Source organism: Molothrus aeneus, chromosome 25 (genome assembly GCF_037042795.1).
Source record: "Molothrus aeneus isolate 106 chromosome 25, BPBGC_Maene_1.0, whole genome shotgun sequence".
Classification (NCBI taxonomy): Eukaryota; Metazoa; Chordata; class Aves; order Passeriformes; family Icteridae; genus Molothrus; species Molothrus aeneus.
The window spans coordinates 593,020-609,439 of record NC_089670.1 but is presented as its reverse complement, the minus strand read 5'-3'; the positions used below and the strand labels follow the sequence as shown (position 1 = coordinate 609,439).

General features: G+C 60.3%; 1 protein-coding gene across 1 annotated transcript; it reads left to right on the top strand.

Annotated features, from left to right (window-relative positions):
- The first annotated feature begins 1,337 nt into the window (after positions 1–1,337).
- LOC136566392 (bMERB domain-containing protein 1-like) lies at positions 1,338–15,571 on the top strand. The gene is made up of 6 exons (XM_066565518.1): positions 1,338–1,511; positions 7,860–7,980; positions 10,500–10,573; positions 13,369–13,483; positions 13,612–13,685; positions 14,226–15,571. Exons 1-6 carry the CDS (start codon positions 1,436–1,438, stop codon positions 14,342–14,344), a joined length of 579 nt encoding a protein of 192 aa, XP_066421615.1. The 5' UTR covers positions 1,338–1,435; the 3' UTR covers positions 14,345–15,571.
- The last annotated feature ends 849 nt before the right edge of the window (positions 15,572–16,420 follow it).

Below are 16,420 nucleotides of genomic sequence, written 5' to 3'. Positions count from 1 at the left end.
GCTGCTGCTTCATTTCCATCCCAGAGCAGCAGCTCCCACATCCTTTCCCCCTGTTTTTAGACAGAGACTCAATTTTTGCCTCATTGTGTTTATATTCCACAGTTAACCTCAAAGGATGAAGCACCATCTCTGGCACGTGTTCTGCTTCAAATCCTTCGCCTGGATCAGGAGCCGGGAGCTCCTCTTTGGCTGTTGGAGGTGGGAATTCCAGGATTTTGCTCAGGTTTGTGTTTCACTGGCTGGAGCTGCGGCTGGGCAGGGGCTGATCTCCCAGCCCCCCCAGTGTCACTGTGTCCCTGCTCTGCAGCCAGGGGCACTCCCCAAAGTGTCCCTGAGCCACCTTGCCGAGCTGGGCTGTCCCTGAGCCCTTGGAGCTGTGCCTGGGGACACCGGTGTCACCTACAGTCCCGTCCTGCCCAAGAGCTGTCCCCAGAGGACTCTGTGTGTCCCCTCGGTGCGTTTTGGGGAGCGGGTGTTGAGGTGTGTCCCTGCAGAGCCGTGACTCCTCAGCCAAGCGCTCTGGGAGCACAAACCCCTGTCAGAGCAGGTTTGCCCCCCACACCCAGCCTCAGGGCGGTGCCCCCGGGCATTGCAGTCCTGGCCGAGAGGGGAGGGAGCCCCAGGGTCCTGCTCAGGTGCCTGCTGCACTCCAACCCCTGGGGCTTGGCTCAAACTCTCACTGTTGGGTTTTCCCATGGGCAAAAGTTGCTTCTACCAGAAAGCACGGCTGCCCTGGCTCAGCGGGTTTTGGGGGGGCTGTTGGGTGCTGAGCCTCACCCCCGGCACCCCGTGTCCTGCCCCCGTGTCCCCCAGAGCCTGGGCGCCTTCAGTGCCCGGGCCCTGCTCGGTCGGTGCCGGTGCTGCGCGTTTGGGGCTGAAAGGGGCCGGGAGGGGCCCCGGGGCACGGCCCGGGTGAAGCTGCGGGGCCGGGGGCTGCAGGCGGGGGGCTCGGACGGGAGGGAGCGGCGGGAGCCCCCGCCCCGGCGGAGCGGAGAGAGCAGCGCGGAGGGAGAGGAGGGAGAGGAGGGCTGGGAGCGGAGGGAGCGGAGCGGAGAGAGCAGCGCGGAGGGAGAGGAGGGAGAGGAGGGCTGGGAGCGGAGGGAGCGGAGCGGAGAGAGCAGAGCGGAGGGAGCGGAGGGAGAGGAGGGCTGGGAGCGGAGCGGAGAGAGCAGAGCGGAGGGAGAGGAGGGAGAGGAGGGCTGGGAGCGGAGGGAGCGGAGCGGAGAGAGCAGAGCGGAGGGAGAGGAGGGAGAGGAGGGCTGGGAGCGGAGAGAGCAGAGCGGAGGGAGCGGTGGCAGCCCCCGCCGCAGCGGAGCAGAGCGGAGGGATCGGGGCGGAGGGAGCAGCGCGGAGGGAGCGGAGGGCTGGGAGCGGAGCAGCGGGATCAGAGCGGCGGGAGCCCCCGGGCCGGCGGAGCGCGGCACTCTGGCTGCGGATGGAGGGCAGCCGCGCTTCTCCCCGCTACGGATCCATGGAATCCACCCGCTGGCCGCCGGCCGGCGCGGGGCCAGGTGAGCGCCGCGGCACCGGCACCGCCCGAGCCCAACTTCCCCCGGCCCCGGGCTCCGGGACAATCCGGGCACCCCAGCCCCGGGAGCTGGCGGGGAACCGGCGGCTTCATCCACCAAAGGGAGCCCAGCCCGGGTCCCCGAGCGGCCATCGGGAGTGGGGATGGAAGGATGGATGGATGGATGGATGGATGGATGGATGGATGGATGGATGGATGGATGGATGGATGGATGGATGATGGATGGATGGATGGATGGATGATGGATGGATGGATGGATGGATGGATGGATGGATGGATGGATGGATGATGGATGGATGGATGGATGGATGGATGGATGGATGGATGATGGATGATGGATGGATGGATGGATGGATGGATGGATGGATGGATGGATGATGGATGGATGGATGGATGGATGGATGGATGGATGGATGGATGGATGGATGGATGGATGGATGATGGATGGATGGATGGATGATGGATGGATGGAGTGCCTGGGGGACAGGAAGGGTGGCGGCAGGGGTGTCTGCAGGGACACACCGGGGCAGCACGGTCACCTCTCGCTGCGTGCGCGGCCCTGGGCACGGCTGTGAGCAGGGCACAGGGGGCTCGCCCTGTCCTTCACCGCCTTTGCCCCTCTCAGACCGGCTGGTGCAGCGGGACTGAGGTGAGGAGAGCGGGGATGCCCAGCGGGGGAATCGCCTCGAGCAGAGCCCTCGACCTTGGGCTGGGAGGAAGGGTCGCAGCTGGGCTGGGCCGAGGGAGGCGCCTGCGATCCCTCTGCCCCGCCGCCCCTCCGACCCCTCCCGTCCCTTGCACGCAGCGGGCTCAGGCAGCTGGAGAGGCAGGGCCGGAGGCACCACCAGCTCCAGCATCCTGCCGGTACTGCCTGGGGGCTGAGTGGTGCCCGTGAAGCTGCTCGGCTCCTGGGGCAGCTGTGGGAAGTTTGGCTCCTTTCCCCTTGTGCCTTTCCTGGCCGTGCCTTTCCTCCCCTACAGCTCCCGTGGGGCTCTGAGCACCTTCACCACCCCGTCCTCTGCTCCAGCAGCTGGGTGACACCGAGCTGGGCCAGGGACCCGACTCAGGGTGCTGCCTATGGGCAGGATATCCCCCATGGGTGCCTGTGAGCAGGGCTGGGATTCTGCTGGTTCAGGGCAGTTCTGTGAGCTCCCAGCTCCTGGGGACCTTGGGCTGGGTGAGAACCTTGGGACGGGTAAGAACAGCAATCCCTGTCTGCTGTTCAGGTGCTGCTCTGCTGCTTCCTCCCCCCCAGCACAGCTCAGACCAAGCCTGTGCAGCCCTGAGCTCCTGGAGCCTCTCGTCCTGCTGGAGCTCAGGCTGGGTGTCCCCTGTCCCTGCTGCTGGCAGGAGCAGAGGAAAACACGCAGCTGAGCTGAGGCTTCTCGGGATGGTGCCCCATGAAGGGCTCTGACCCCTCCACGGGGGCTCACAATCGATTTCCCAACTTTAATCCGGAAGAAAATGGCTCAAAGCTCACCCTGCACTGTTGGCTGCAGTGACTCATCCCAGCTTGCTGCTGGCTGCCCAAATGTGGTCCCCAAACCCTCTGGAATGGAAGCCTGTGCCTATTGCACTCCTCGTTAGCAGAGGCCCCTCCCTGGGCTGGCGGGGATGATCGGAGCATCTCCAAATTCCTGTGCTTGCTTTGCCAGGCTGAAATGGTGCCAGGCGGGATCCCTTTGGCTCAGGCACTGGCGGTTTCTGTGTGTGGCTGTGCTGCTCTGGGAGAGCTGTGGGGGCACAGGGACCCCTGGGCAGTGGGGCCACACTTGGGGCCATCCCTGTCTGTCCCCAAGGCGACATCTGGATCGTGGGCTTGCTCCCAGCTCTAGTGAGCACCCTGCCCTGGGTGCCCCCTTCTCCATCCCAGGGTGTGTGGGTTAATTTTCCATCATTTCCCTCCTGGCACTGCTCTCCCTCTGCTTCTGCCCTGAATTCAGCAGCTCCAGGCACACGAAAGTCCTGTCAGAGCGCCTTGCCCAGCACCGCCTGCTTTGGGGAGCAGTTCCTTGGAATTCCTGAGGGCTGCGGAGTGCCAGGACTGACCACAGCTCCTGGAGGCACAGCCAAGGGCTGGCACCCTCCAGCTGAGCCCTGCGGCCCTGGCTGGGCAGTGCTGTGACCTTCCCACTGTCCCCATGTCACAGGACACCCTGACCTGCTCAGTGTCCAGCAGAAAGGTGGCTTGGGAGCAGCGTGGGAGGGCAGGGTGGTGCCAGCCCCGCCCGGTGGTGCCAGCCCTGCCCCGTGGGAACCATCCCAGAGCCGAGCCAGGAGCTTTCCTGCCCTTGTGGGCTCTGCCCAGGGGCTGGAATTACATCCCAGCCTCCCGCTGCAGGTGGGGGAAAGCAGCTCAGACCTGGCCCCTCCTCCCGTCCCATCATTGTCACCTCCTCCTGTCCCATCATTGTCACCTCCTCCCGTCCCATCATTGTCACCTCCTCCCGTCCCAGCCCTGCCACCTCCTCCCGTCCCATCATTGTCACCTCCTCCCGTCCCAGCCCTGCCACCTCCTCCCGTCCCAGCATTGCCATCTCCTCCCGTCCCATCATTGTCACCTCCTCCCGTCCCAGCCCTGCCACCTCCTCCCGTCCCATCATTGTCACCTCCTCCTGTCCCATCATTGCCACCTCCTCCTGTCCCAGCCCTGCCACCTCCTCCCGTCCCATCATTGTCACCTCCTCCTGTCCCAGCATTGTCACCTCCTCCTGTCCCATCATTGTCACCTCCTCCCGTCCCAGGCGCCTCCTCCCTTTGCCTCTCCTGCCGAGGATCCCCTCTCGCAGCTGGCACGGCTGTGCCGATGCCATTCTGGGATTCTGGAGCTGCTCCAGCCCTGGCGCTGCCCCCGGGCAATTCCTGCTGGGAAGCTCAGCACAGTGATCAGAACGTGCCGGGCTATTCCCAGGCCAGGAGGGACCATCCCTGTCCCCAGCCCTGCCCCGTGCCCTCGGGCAGGCTGGGGTGTCCCTGGGGTGTCCCTGGGGTGTCCCTGCGGTGTCCTTGGGGTGTCCCTGGGGTGTCCCTGGGCCCGGAGGCTGCAGGAAGCCCCGGGTTTGTGTCTCTGTGTTTATTGGCACAGAGGGGACACAGCAGCGCAGCTTTTGGTGCCAGCTGTGCCACCTGCCCCTCCAGCTGTGCTGGTCCCTGCACATCTGGCAGCATCTGCCTCGGGCCCCTGGGGCCGCCCAAGCTGCTCAGCTGGGTGCAGCTGCAGCAAAACATCCCAGGCCAGAGCAGCTGCGGGGCAGCAGAGCCACGCTCGGGATGAGGGACCTCAGCATCCTGGTCCCTTAGCAACCGCACTCTGGTCCCTTAGCAACCGCACCGCGATGCTGTAGCAGGCACAGGCCGGTCCCTTGGCAACCGGCAGGAGGGAGGCAGAGGGAGAGCAGAGCCAGGCAGGAGCTGCTGGGGCTCATCCAGCCTGACCCTGCCCCACCAGGAGCTCCTGGAGAGCTCATCCAGCCTGACCCTGCCCAAAAGGAGCTGCTGGAGAGCTCATCCAGCCTGACCCTGCCCCAACAGGAGCTGCTGGAGAGCTCATCCAGCCTGACCCTGCCCCACCAGGAGCTGCTGGAGAGCTCATCCAGCCTCACCCTGCCCAAAAGGAGCTGCTGGGGCTCATCCAGCCTGACCCTGCCCCACCAGGAGCTGCTGGAGAGCTCATCCAGCCTGACCCTGCCCAAAAGGAGCTGCTGGAGCTCATCCAGCCTCACCCTGCCCAAAAGGAGCTGCTGGAGCTCATCCAGCCTGACCCTGCCCCACCAGGAGCTGCTGGAGAGCTCATCCAGCCTGACCCTGCCCCAACAGGAGCTGCTGGAGAGCTCATCCAGCCTGACCCTGCCCCACCAGGAGCTGCTGGGGCTCATCCAGCCTGACCCTGCCCAAAAGGAGCTGCTGGGGCTCATCCAGCCTCACCCTGCCCAAAAGGAGCTCCTGGAGAGCTCATCCAGCCTGACCCTGCCCCACCAGGAGCTGCTGGGGCTCATCCAGCCTCACCCTGCCCCACCAGGAGCTGCTGGGGCTCATCCAGCCTCACCCTGCCCTGACCCCAACAGGGACCGAGGGAAGGTCACACCCTGGCATCAGCTGAGCCTGCCCTTCCTGCCTTGGGGCAGGGACACAACCTCCAGGAACTCTCATGGGCTTCCAAGCCAGAAACAGCAGAAAACTCTTCCCCAAACCGCTCACATGGATCCAAACCATCGGATTTCCACAATAAACCTTCCCTGCTGGAAGTCTTGGACATATGTCCCACCCTGGGAATGATTTCCTGAGCAGTGTTTCATGATGGGGAGAGGACAGAGATCTTGTTCCTGTGCTTGGGGTTTGTCTCTTCCTGCCCTGTAACCCTCAGCACTGGCCTGGCTCCGGTTTGGGATGCCCAGAGCACACACCCTGGCATCTCCCAGCATCCCTGCCCGGGCAATCCTGCTCCTGGAGCAGCTGCACCTCCTGTGCCTTCCCCTCTTCCTGGAGCAGCTGCACCTCCTGTGCTTTCCCCTCTTCCTGGAGCAGCTGTATTTTCTGTAGTTTCTCTCCTTTCCCCTCTTCCCAGGAGCAGCTGTATTTTCTGTATTTTCTGTATTTTCTGTATTTTCTGTATTTTCTGTATTTTCTGTATTTCCTGTGCTCTCCCCTCTTCCTGGGAGTACCTGTATTTTCTGTATTTTCTGCCTTCCCCTCTTCCTGGGAGCACATGTATTTTCTGTATTTTCTGTATTTTCTGTATTTTCTGTATTTTCTGTATTTCCTGTGCTTTCCCCTCTTCCTGGGAGCACCTGCATTTTCTGTATTTTCTGTATTTTCTGTATTTTCTGTATTTTCTGTATTTTCTGTGCCTTCCCCTCTTCCTGGGAGCACCTGTATTTTCTGTATTTTCTGTATTTTCTGTATTTTCTGTATTTTCTGTATTTTCTGTATTTTCTGTGCTCTCCCCTCTTCCTGGGAGCACATGTATTTTCTGTATTTTCTGTATTTTCTGTGCTCTCCCCTCTTCCTGGGAACACATGTATTTTCTGTATTTTCTGTATTTTCTGCCTTCCCCTCTTCCTGGGAGCACCTGTATTTTCTGTATTTTCTGTGCCTTCCCCTCTTCCTGCACGGGGAAAGTCCCAGGGCTGCAGGAAGGCAGAGCCTCAGAGGGGAGCTGTGTCCTGTGAAGGGTCCGAGGAAGCAGACCCAGCCCCTGCAGGAGTGTTTGGAATGCTGTTTGGAACGTTGCCCCCCAGCCTGGCTCTGCCCCTGTCCCCAGCACCCCCAGCAATGTGGGGTTGGCTGGGATGCGGTGAAGGAGCTGCTGCTGGCGCTGGTGACAGGCTCAGAGTGTGTCTGAGCCAGCCCAGGCCGGGAGCTGGCCTGGAGCAAATCCTCAGCTGTTCCCCAAACCTGGCTGGGAGTCCCTGTGGGATCCACCCAGCATCCAGAGGAAACCCATGGGCCAGGCAGGATCAGTGAGTGGGATTTGGGTGTGAGTCACAGCGGGGGAGGCAGAGCTGCTGCTCAGAGCCATGGGCAGAGCTGGAGGGGCTTTCATCCCGTCCCTCCTCTCAAACACAGATCACAGCCCCTCTATCCCACATTTTGCTGTGAAGCTCCTGCCCCTCACCCTGAGCAGGTGACCCCCCCCCCGCCCTTTCCTGCCTCAGTTTCCCCATGTGGGGGCTGGCTGTGAGCCAGGGTGGGGGAGCTGAACGGGGGCTCACCCCTATGCCTGGGAAGGATGGGGGTGTTCAGCCAGCCCGTGATGGGGGCAGCAGCAGCAGCAGGAATTCACCCCGTGGCTCTCAGCTCCGAGCTGTGTGTGCCTGGGGTTTGCTCCTGGTCTTGCAGCAGGAGGGTGCAGGGCAGGCTCAGCTCTCCGTGCTGGACACGCTGGGGGTTTCTGTGCCTCTGGAAAAGGAGAGGGACATCCCTGCCCTCCCCTCCGGCAGTTTGCAGCTCCTTTGGGCGGCTGCTGCTCGAGGGAACGTGGGGCTCTGTCCCAGCACGGATCCAGGGGAAGCGCTGCTGCTGCCCGGGGACAGGGAGACCCGGGGAACGTGGGGCTCTGTCCCAGCACCGGGGACAGGGGGACCCGGGGAACGTGGCGCTCTGTCCCAGCACCGGGGACAGGGGGACCCGGGGAACGTGGGGCTCTGTCCCAGCACCGGGGACAGGGGGACCCGGGGAACGTGGCGCTCTGTCCCAGCACCCAGCCTGGCACGGGCTGGGAGCGGGGCAAGCGCTGCTGCTGCTGCTGCTGCTGCTGCTCCCGAGGCTGCCCCCAGGGCCCTGCTGCTCTCCTGCTGCCTCAGGTGGCTCCTGTTTCGTGTTCCTTGTCCAGAGGACGAGATCGTGTCCATGGCCGACTCCACGGCCACCATGGATGACATCGAGGGGGAGCTCTTCAGGATCGAGCGGATCCGGGAGATCCTGGTGCGCCGAGAGTCGGAGCTGCGCTACATGTGAGTGTCTGTCCCTGTGTGTGCCGTGTGTCTGTCCCTGTGTGCTGTGTGTCTGTCCCTGTGTGCCGTGTGTCTGTCTGTGTGCCGTGTGTCTGTCCGTCTGTGTGCTGTGTGTCTGTCCCTGTGTGCCGTGTGTGTCTGTCCCTGTGTGTGCTGTGTGTCTGTCCCTGTGTGCTGTGTGTCTGTCCCTGTGTGTGCCGTGTGTCTGTCCCTCTGTGCTGTGTGTCTGTCCATCTGCACCGTGTGCCGTGTGTCTGTCCCTGTGTGCCGTGTGTCTGTCCGTGTGCCGTGTGTCTGTCAGTCTGTGTGCTGTGTGTCTGTCCCTGTGTGCTGTGTGTCTGTCCATCTGCGCCGTGTGCCGTGTGTCTGTCCCTGTGTGCCGTGTGTCTGTCCCTCTGTGCCATGTGTCTGTCCCTGTGTGCCGTGTGTCTGTCCCTGTGTGCTGTGTGTCTGTCCCTGTGTGTGCCGTGTGTCTGTCCCTCTGTGCTGTGTGTCTGTCCATCTGCGCCGTGTGCCATGTGTCTGTCCCTGTGTGCCGTGTGTCTGTCCCTGTGTGCTGTGTGTCTGTCCCTGTGTGCTGTGTGTCTGTCCCTGTGTGTGCTGCTGTGTGTCTGTCCCTGTGTGTGCCGTGTGTCTGTCCCTCTGTGCCGTGTGTCTGTCCCTGTGTGTGCTGTGTGTCTGTCCCTGTGTGCTGTGTGTCTGTCCCTGTGTGCTGTGTGTCTGTCCCTGTGTGCCGTGTGTCTGTCCCTGTGTGCTGTCTGTCCCTGTGTGTGCCGTGTGTCTGTCCCTCTGTGCTGTGTGTCTGTCCCTGTGTGTGCTGTGTGTCTGTCCCTGTGTGTGCTGCTGTGTGTCTGTCCCTGTGTGTGCCGTGTGTCTGTCCCTGTGTGCCGTGTGTCTGTCCGTGTGCCGTGTGTCTGTCCCTGTGTGTGCCGTGTGTCTGTCCCTCTGTGCCGTGTGTCTGTCCCTGTGTGTGCCGTGTGTCTGTCCCTGTGTGCTGTGTGTCTGTCCCTCTGTGCTGTGTGTCTGTCCCTGTGTGTGCCGTGTGTCTGTCCCTGTGTGCCGTGTGTCTGTCCCTGTGTGCTGTGTGTGAGTGGTCAATCTGGGGAGTGGAAGCTTTGAGCTGCTTTAAGGCTCAGATTTGGAGCCCCTTTGGGGCACAGCTGCCCCTGAACTCGAATTTGAAAAGGAGTTTTGGAAACCATCAGAAGTGTAGCTCCTAAAGGCTTTCCATGGCAACAGCACCTGATGCTCTCAGGTGCTCTCAAAGCTCCAGCTCTGGTGTTTCCTTAACCCTTGGCTTGGTTTCTCCCTTGGAAAGCAAAGGGAAATCTCTGCAGGAACCTCCCGGGGGGCTTGGCTGGCACTGTGATCCCATGGGGCTGGGACAGGCCAGGAGTGCCTGGCTGGGAGCTGGGGGAGCTCAGGCTCAGCTCTGCAGGGCCCAGCAGTGAGGCTGGGAAGGTTGGGGAGTTTCTGGGGCCCTGCTGCTGGAGAGGGGAGCCCAGGGCTGGGCTCTGCAGGACAGGCCCAGAGGGGTGGGACGCAGGGGCTGCCAGACCCTTTCTGATCCCCCAGTGGGGCAGAAGGTGATGCCCAGGGTGGGTGGATGGACTGCAGGGCTCAGGGAGGTGGAGAACTCCCGGGCTGAGCAGCTGAACAGGCAGGGCCCCCATAGAAACCAGAGTTTGCTCTTGTGGGCAGTGTCAGATCAGCCACGCCAGAGCTCCTGGGGTGTCCCTGCTGGGGGAACAATGGGGCACCAAACGCTTTTCCTTCACAGGGCAGAAGGAAAGGGCTGGAATTCTGTGGGAGATGCAACTCCCCTGGTCCCTGAGGCTCCCTGGGGCCAGCCAGGGACACCTGGCTCTGGCTGAGGCTGCCACAGGTGTCACCAGCAGGGGTGGAAGCAATCCCAGCCCCAGAGGAGCCTCCGGGGTGCTTGTCCCTGCAACCCCTCCTAATTTTAATTGAAAAGAGAATTTATTATCTTTTATTCTCCCTATCAGTGTTTCCAGAATTAATTTCCATTTAAATGCAACACTCATCCAGCTCTCATCTGACTGTAATTTTCATTTCAATCAGTGTGTCCCCAGCAATCTCTGCTGTCCCTGTGGCCCCCTGGTGCTCTGCACACCCTCTCTGTTACGTTTCATGTTTCTACCTTTATTTAATTCTGCAGGAAGGTGGGATAAAAAAGATCTTTTTCCGTGGCAGCAGCTTCCACTTCTTTTTGGATTTTGCTCTTTGGGGATTATTTTCTGGGACCAGGAGAAACACAGCAGCCCTTGCCTGGTGGGTAGGCCGGGTTTTGATAAGGCTTTGTTATCATTGAGGCGGTGAAGCTTTCTGTCTGCCAACAACCAGAGCCCCAGCAAAACTCTGGGGTGAAGTGGGCTGGGTTTCCCTTGGGAAGGCAGGGAAATCTGGGATCCCACCACAGGCACTGGGTGCTGCTCTGGGGGTTTGAGCCTCTCCTGTCCCAGCTTTCCCCCTCAGAGGTCCCATTGGTGTCCCTGCAGGATGGACGACATCCAGCTCTGCCAGGAGATCAGCCGGCTGAAAACAGAGCTCCAGAAGCTGCTGGCCCTGCCAGGTGAGGCTCTGGGGGTGCCCCCTGAGGGTGCTGGGGTCCTCAGGGTGCTGGGATCCCTGAGGGTGCTGGGATTCCTGACAGTGTTGGGGTCCCCAGGGCGCTGGGATTCCTGAAGGTGCTGGGATCCCTGAGGGTGCTGGGATCCCTGAGGGTGTTGGGATCCCTGACAGTGTTGGGGTCCCCAGGGTGCTGGGATCACTGATGGTGCTGGGATCCCTGAGGGTGCTGGGATTCCTGACAGTGTTGGGGTCCCTGAGGGTGCTGGGATCCCTGAGGGCGCTGGGATCTCTGAGGGTGCTGGGATTCCTGACAGTGTTGGGGTCCCCAGGGTGCTGGGATCTCTGAGGGTGCTGGGATCCCTGACAGTGTTGGGGTCCCAGGGGTGCTGGGATCCCTGAGGGTGCTGGGATCCCTGACAGTGTTGGGGTCCCCAGGGTGCTGGGATCACTACTGGTGCTGGGATCTCTGAGGGCGCTGGGATCCCTGAAGGTGCTGCTCTCCCCAGGGTGCTGCACTCCCCAGCCCAGGGCAGATGTTACAGGGGTGATGGGCGCAGGCAGGGCCCAGCTGTGCCCAGCTGTGGCCCCAGGCACCTCCTCTGTCTGAGCCCAGGACATCTCAGGGGCCAGGTGGCCCTGCCAGGTGCCACAGTGGCACGGTGCTGGCTGTGCCTGGCAGCCACAGAGCGCACCCCGGCAGAGCCCAGGTGCTGCTCAAGATTCAGGTGCTGCTCCCCCCTGTAAACCTGGCTCGGGCTGTGGATGGAGGCTCAGTGGGGAGGGCAGTATCCTGCCACAAAAACAGGAGCTCCTTGCTCCAGATCTCACAGGGGCCTTTAATCCCAACTCCTTCCAGTCCATAAACCAAGCCTTTCCCTAAACCACATCTCAGAGCAGAGATAAATTGGTTTTTTCTGCTACTGGAGGAATGAGCCTGGCTTTCCTTCATCTGCTTTGGGCTTTCATTTCTTGCCTTTTCAGCACTCCCAGACTCAGCTGAGAGCAGAAATTCTGCTCTTTTTGTCTTCTTTCTGAGTTGACTCAGAGCAGTCTGTGCTGGAAAAAGCCTGCACATGCTCGTTCTGGTGAGACAGCCACGGCAGCCTCGGCTTTGGGTAAAGGCAGGGATAAACACCTCAGTGCTGCTCAGAGCTCGGCCAGGGCTGGGGCTCAAAACGTCCCCAGCCACGGACGGCGCCTTTAGTGACTCGGATGTCACCGTGATGGGCTCTGCCAGCAGCGGGAAGGGGCAGCGTTTGTCCAGGGCCACCTTAACCCTGACAGGTTCTGCCTCGTGGTTGTTAATGAACCCCAAATAGCCGGTGTTAGTGACCCCAAATACCGGTGTTAATGAACCCAAATAGCGGTGTTAATGAACCCCAAATAGCCGGTGTTAGTGACCCCAAATACCGGTGTTAATGAACAAAAATAGCCGGTGTTAATGAACACAAATAGCCAGTGTTAATGAACCCAAATACTGGTGTTAATGAACCCCAAATAGCCAGTGTTAATGAACACAAATAGCGGTGTTAGTGACCCCAAATACCGGTGTTAATGAACCCAAATAGCCAGTGTTAATGAACCCCAAATACCGGTGTTAATGAACACAAATAGCAAGTGTTAATGAACACAAATAGCCAGTGTTAATGAACCCCAAATAGCCAGTGTTAATGAACACAAATAGCGGTGTTAGTGACCCCAAATACCGGTGTTAATGAACCCAAATAGCCAGTGTTAATGAACCCCAAATACCGGTGTTAATGAACACAAATAGCAAGTGTTAATGAACACAAATAGCCAGTGTTAATGAACCCCACATAGCCAGTGTTAATGAACCCAAATAGCGGTGTTAATGAACCCCAAATAGCCGGTGTTAGTGACCCCAAATACCGGTGTTAATGAACAAAAATAGCCGGTGTTAATGAACACAAATAGTCAGTGTTAGTGACCCCAAATACCGGTGTTAATGAACACAAATAGCCAGTGTTAATGAACCCAAATACTGGTGTTAATGAACCCCAAATAGCCAGTGTTAATGAACACAAATAGCGGTGTTAATGAACACAAATAGCGGTGTTAGTGACCCCAAATACCGGTGTTAATGAACCCCAAATAGCCGGTGTTAATGAACACAAATAGCAGTGTTAATGAACACAAATAGCGGTGTTAGTGACCCCAAATACCGGTGTTAATGAACCCAAATAGCCAGTGTTAATGAACCCCAAATACCGGTGTTAATGAACACAAATAGCAAGTGTTAACACAAATAGCCGGTGTTAATGAACCCAAATAGCGGTGTTAATGAACCCAAATAGCAAGTGTTAATGAACACAAATAGCGGTGTTAATGAATCCCACAAAGCGGTGTTAATGAACACAAATAGCCGGTGTTAATGAACCCCAAATAGCCGGTGCTAATGACGCCAAATAGCGGTGTTAATGAACCCAAATAGCAGTGCTTGGGCACAGCCTGATGCTCTGGGGGTAGCCCTGTCCCAGCAGGCAGGTGCGGATGCCCAGAGACAGTGCCCAGGTGACCCTGCACTGATTCAGGTGGTGGGAGAGCCCCAGGAGAGCGCCAGGAGAGCCCCAGGAGAGCTGTCACACCCAGCCAGGGCGGCTGGGACGAGATTCCTCTCTTTGAGCAGCCCGAGCCTGGATCCAGCTGCTCCCTTGGCTTGGCTTCGCCCCCACGCTCGGAGCTGAGCAGAGCAGCTCTGGCCTTGGCGGGTGGGATGGCTCCTGTGGGGTGTGAAATGTGCTCCCCGTGGCTGTGAGTGTGCTCCCTGTGCTGCAGAGAACCAGAAATCCAACGAGGAGAAGCAGAGGGAAGAGGAGCTGGTGCAGCAGATCCACAAGCTGGTGGAAACACGGGATTTCCTGGTGGATGACGTGGAGTTTGAGAGGCTCAGGTAGCTGCTGTCACCTGCTGCTCGTGCTGGGGACACTGCAATCCACCCCCTGAGCTGTGTCCCACCTTCCCAGGGCTTCTGGGGCCCTGCTGCTCCTTTCCCAGCAGTAACCAAGTTCTTTGCCACAGGGAAAGGGAAGAGGACAAGGAAATGGCCGAGTTCCTGCAGAGCAAGCTGTCCAAAAGCTGCCTCCAGAGAGCAAGTGGGTGCTGGCGTGTTCACTGCCTGCACTGACCCTCCCTGGGGCTTGTCCCCTTCCCTGGCACTCTGCCTCCAAGGTTTCCCTGCCTGGGGCTGCCTCACCTGGGGGAGGCTGGGGAAGGGGCACGGGGGGTGCTGCTGCTTGAGGTCCCAGCGTGGGAGCACCTGGCATTGGAGCAGATGTTGGGGACCCATTTCCCTCCTGGCATTTCCCAGGTGGCCCACAAGAACGGGGCTGGGGGGGCTCTCTTGGAGCTGCCATCCTTCATCTCCCCTGGAACACTGGCTCCACCTCGGCTGGGTGCAGGAGGGGCACCACTCCTCTGATGACAGCCACCCCTTCCCTGTGCTCTGTCACCTCCCCAGGCTGGTGGGAGGCACTCCCAGCCCTGGGGACACCAGAGGCCCAGGGGACACCCAGAGCCCCAGGGCGGTGCCATGGAAGTGCAGGAGCAGCCCCAGAGCAGCTGTGAGCAGCAGCCCCTGCTGTGCCCTGTCCCTGTCCCTGTCCCCAGGCACAGCTGGGTTCCTGTTCCCGCAGCTCCTGTCCCAGAGAAGAAGATGACATCGAGGGGACAGCAAACCTCGGCTCCCTACGTGACCAAGACGGGCCTGGCCCTGCTCAGGGGGTGCTGTGGCTTCACCTGCTCCATCATGTAGGGCACTGCCAGCGCCTGGCACAGGACACGGCTGTGGTAGGGGCACGTCCTGGGCAGCCGGGACAGGCAGGAGGGGCTTCCTTGGAGCTGGGCCTTCCTTGGAGCTGATCCTGTCCTGGGGCTGATCCCAGCCTGGAGCCAATCCCATCCTGGGCTGCTCCAGAGACTCTCCAGGGCTGCTGTGCTTGGCCCACAGGGATTTGCTTTGCTCCACACACACCACAGGCTCCTCCCTGCCCTGCCCTCCCAGGGCCTCTCTGGGGCAGTGAGTGACCCAGCCAGAGAGTTTGGTTGGGCTGAGGGGAGCCAGAGGCCAGGAGAGCCCTGGATTCCAAACCTGCCCCTCTGGAGGCAGCCTGGGCTGGAGGCAGTGCTGGAGGACGGGCAGGCTCTGTCTGTGTCCCCCTGAGGATGAGCACACTCTGTCTGGGTGTTCCCCTGAGGATGGGCAGGCTCTGTCTGTGTGTCCCTCTGAGGATGAGCACACTCTGTCTGGGTGTTCCCCTGAGGATGGGCAGGCTCTGTCTGTGTGTCCCTCTGAGGATGAGCACACTCTGTCTGTGTGTCCCCCTGAGGATGAGCACACTCTGTCTGTGTGTCCCTCTGAGGATGGGCAGGCTCTGTCTGTGTGTCCCCCTGAGGATGGGCAGGCTCTGTCTGTGTGTCCCTCTGAGGATGAGCACACTCTGTCTGGGTGTTCCCCTGAGGATGGGCAGGCTCTGTCTGTGTGTCCCTCTGAGGATGAGCACACTCTGTCTGTGTGTCCCCCTGAGGATGGGCAGGCTCTGTCTGTGTGTCCCTCTGAGGATGGGCAGGCTCTGTCTGTGTGTCCCCCTGAGGATGAGCACACTCTGTCTGTGTGTCCCCCTGAGGATGAGCACGCTCTGTCTGTGTGTCCCCCTGAGGATGAGCACACTCTGTCTGTGTCCCCCTGAGGATGGGCAGGCTCTGTCTGTGTGTCCCCCTGAGGATGGGCAGGCTCTGTCCATGTGTCCCCCTGAGGATGAGCACACTCTGTCTGTGTGTCCCCCTGAGGATGGGCAGGCTCTGTCTGTGTGTCCCCCTGAGGATGGGCAGGCTCTGTCTGTGTGTCCCCCGTGTCCCTGAGGCTGCTCCCCGGGCACACAGAACTGCTGGGAGGGCTGGGAGAGGAGCCCAGCCCACGGGAGGGACACAGCTTTGTGTGCATCCACCTCAACCCCAACCAATAAATGTCTGCTGGAAGCTCTGCAGGTGTTTTCCCTCCTGGCACCGCCTCAGGAGATGGCTCAGCTGTGGCACAGCAGGGTGGGCAAAGGCTGTGCCCAGCAAGGGGAGCAGAAACCCGACCCTGAACACCCGGGCTGCACTTGGGAGCTCCAGGAATGTCCAGAGCAGCTCCTGCAAGAGCCCAACCCTCCCATCTCTGGCTCTGACCCACACTTCACTTTTGGTCCCTCAGTGTCCTCACCGGTCCCTGGGGACAGCTGTGTCCCCATCCATCCATCATAGGGCAGGGGACAGCCCTGTCCCCATTCCCCATCCATCCATCCATCCATCCATCCATCCATCCATCCATCCATCCATCCATCCATCCATCCATCCATCCATCCATCCATCCATCCCTCCCTCCCTCCCTCCCTCCCAGGGCAGAGCTGCTCCTGTCCCATGAACTCCTGCCACCACCGGGAGGGTGACGCCCCCGCGGGTGACAGGGTGGCCATGGCTGGGGACAGCTGAGTCATCTCTCAGCGGGGTGTGGATGGCCCTGTCCCTCTGGAAATGTCACAGCTGAGATGAGATGCAGGGGCACAAAGGCCCCGCATGCTCTGTGCTCCGGGATGAGTCAGGAGCTGATTTTCCAGAGCAGGAGCAGCTCCTGGTGGCGCTGCCAGTGTCTGTGAGGCCTCTGGGAGCCTGAGAGCCACGCAGGCCTCACTCCCTCCTGCTTTTCTCTCTTCTGCTGCTGAGTATCTGGGCTCACAGAAGAGCAGGGAAAATCAGCAGGAATTGAAGAGATGCTTTAAATATTTGCTATTTTTTTAGCCTGCAATGTCTGCAGGGTTCTCTCGTCCTCTCCCTGCCCACCCTGCTGCTG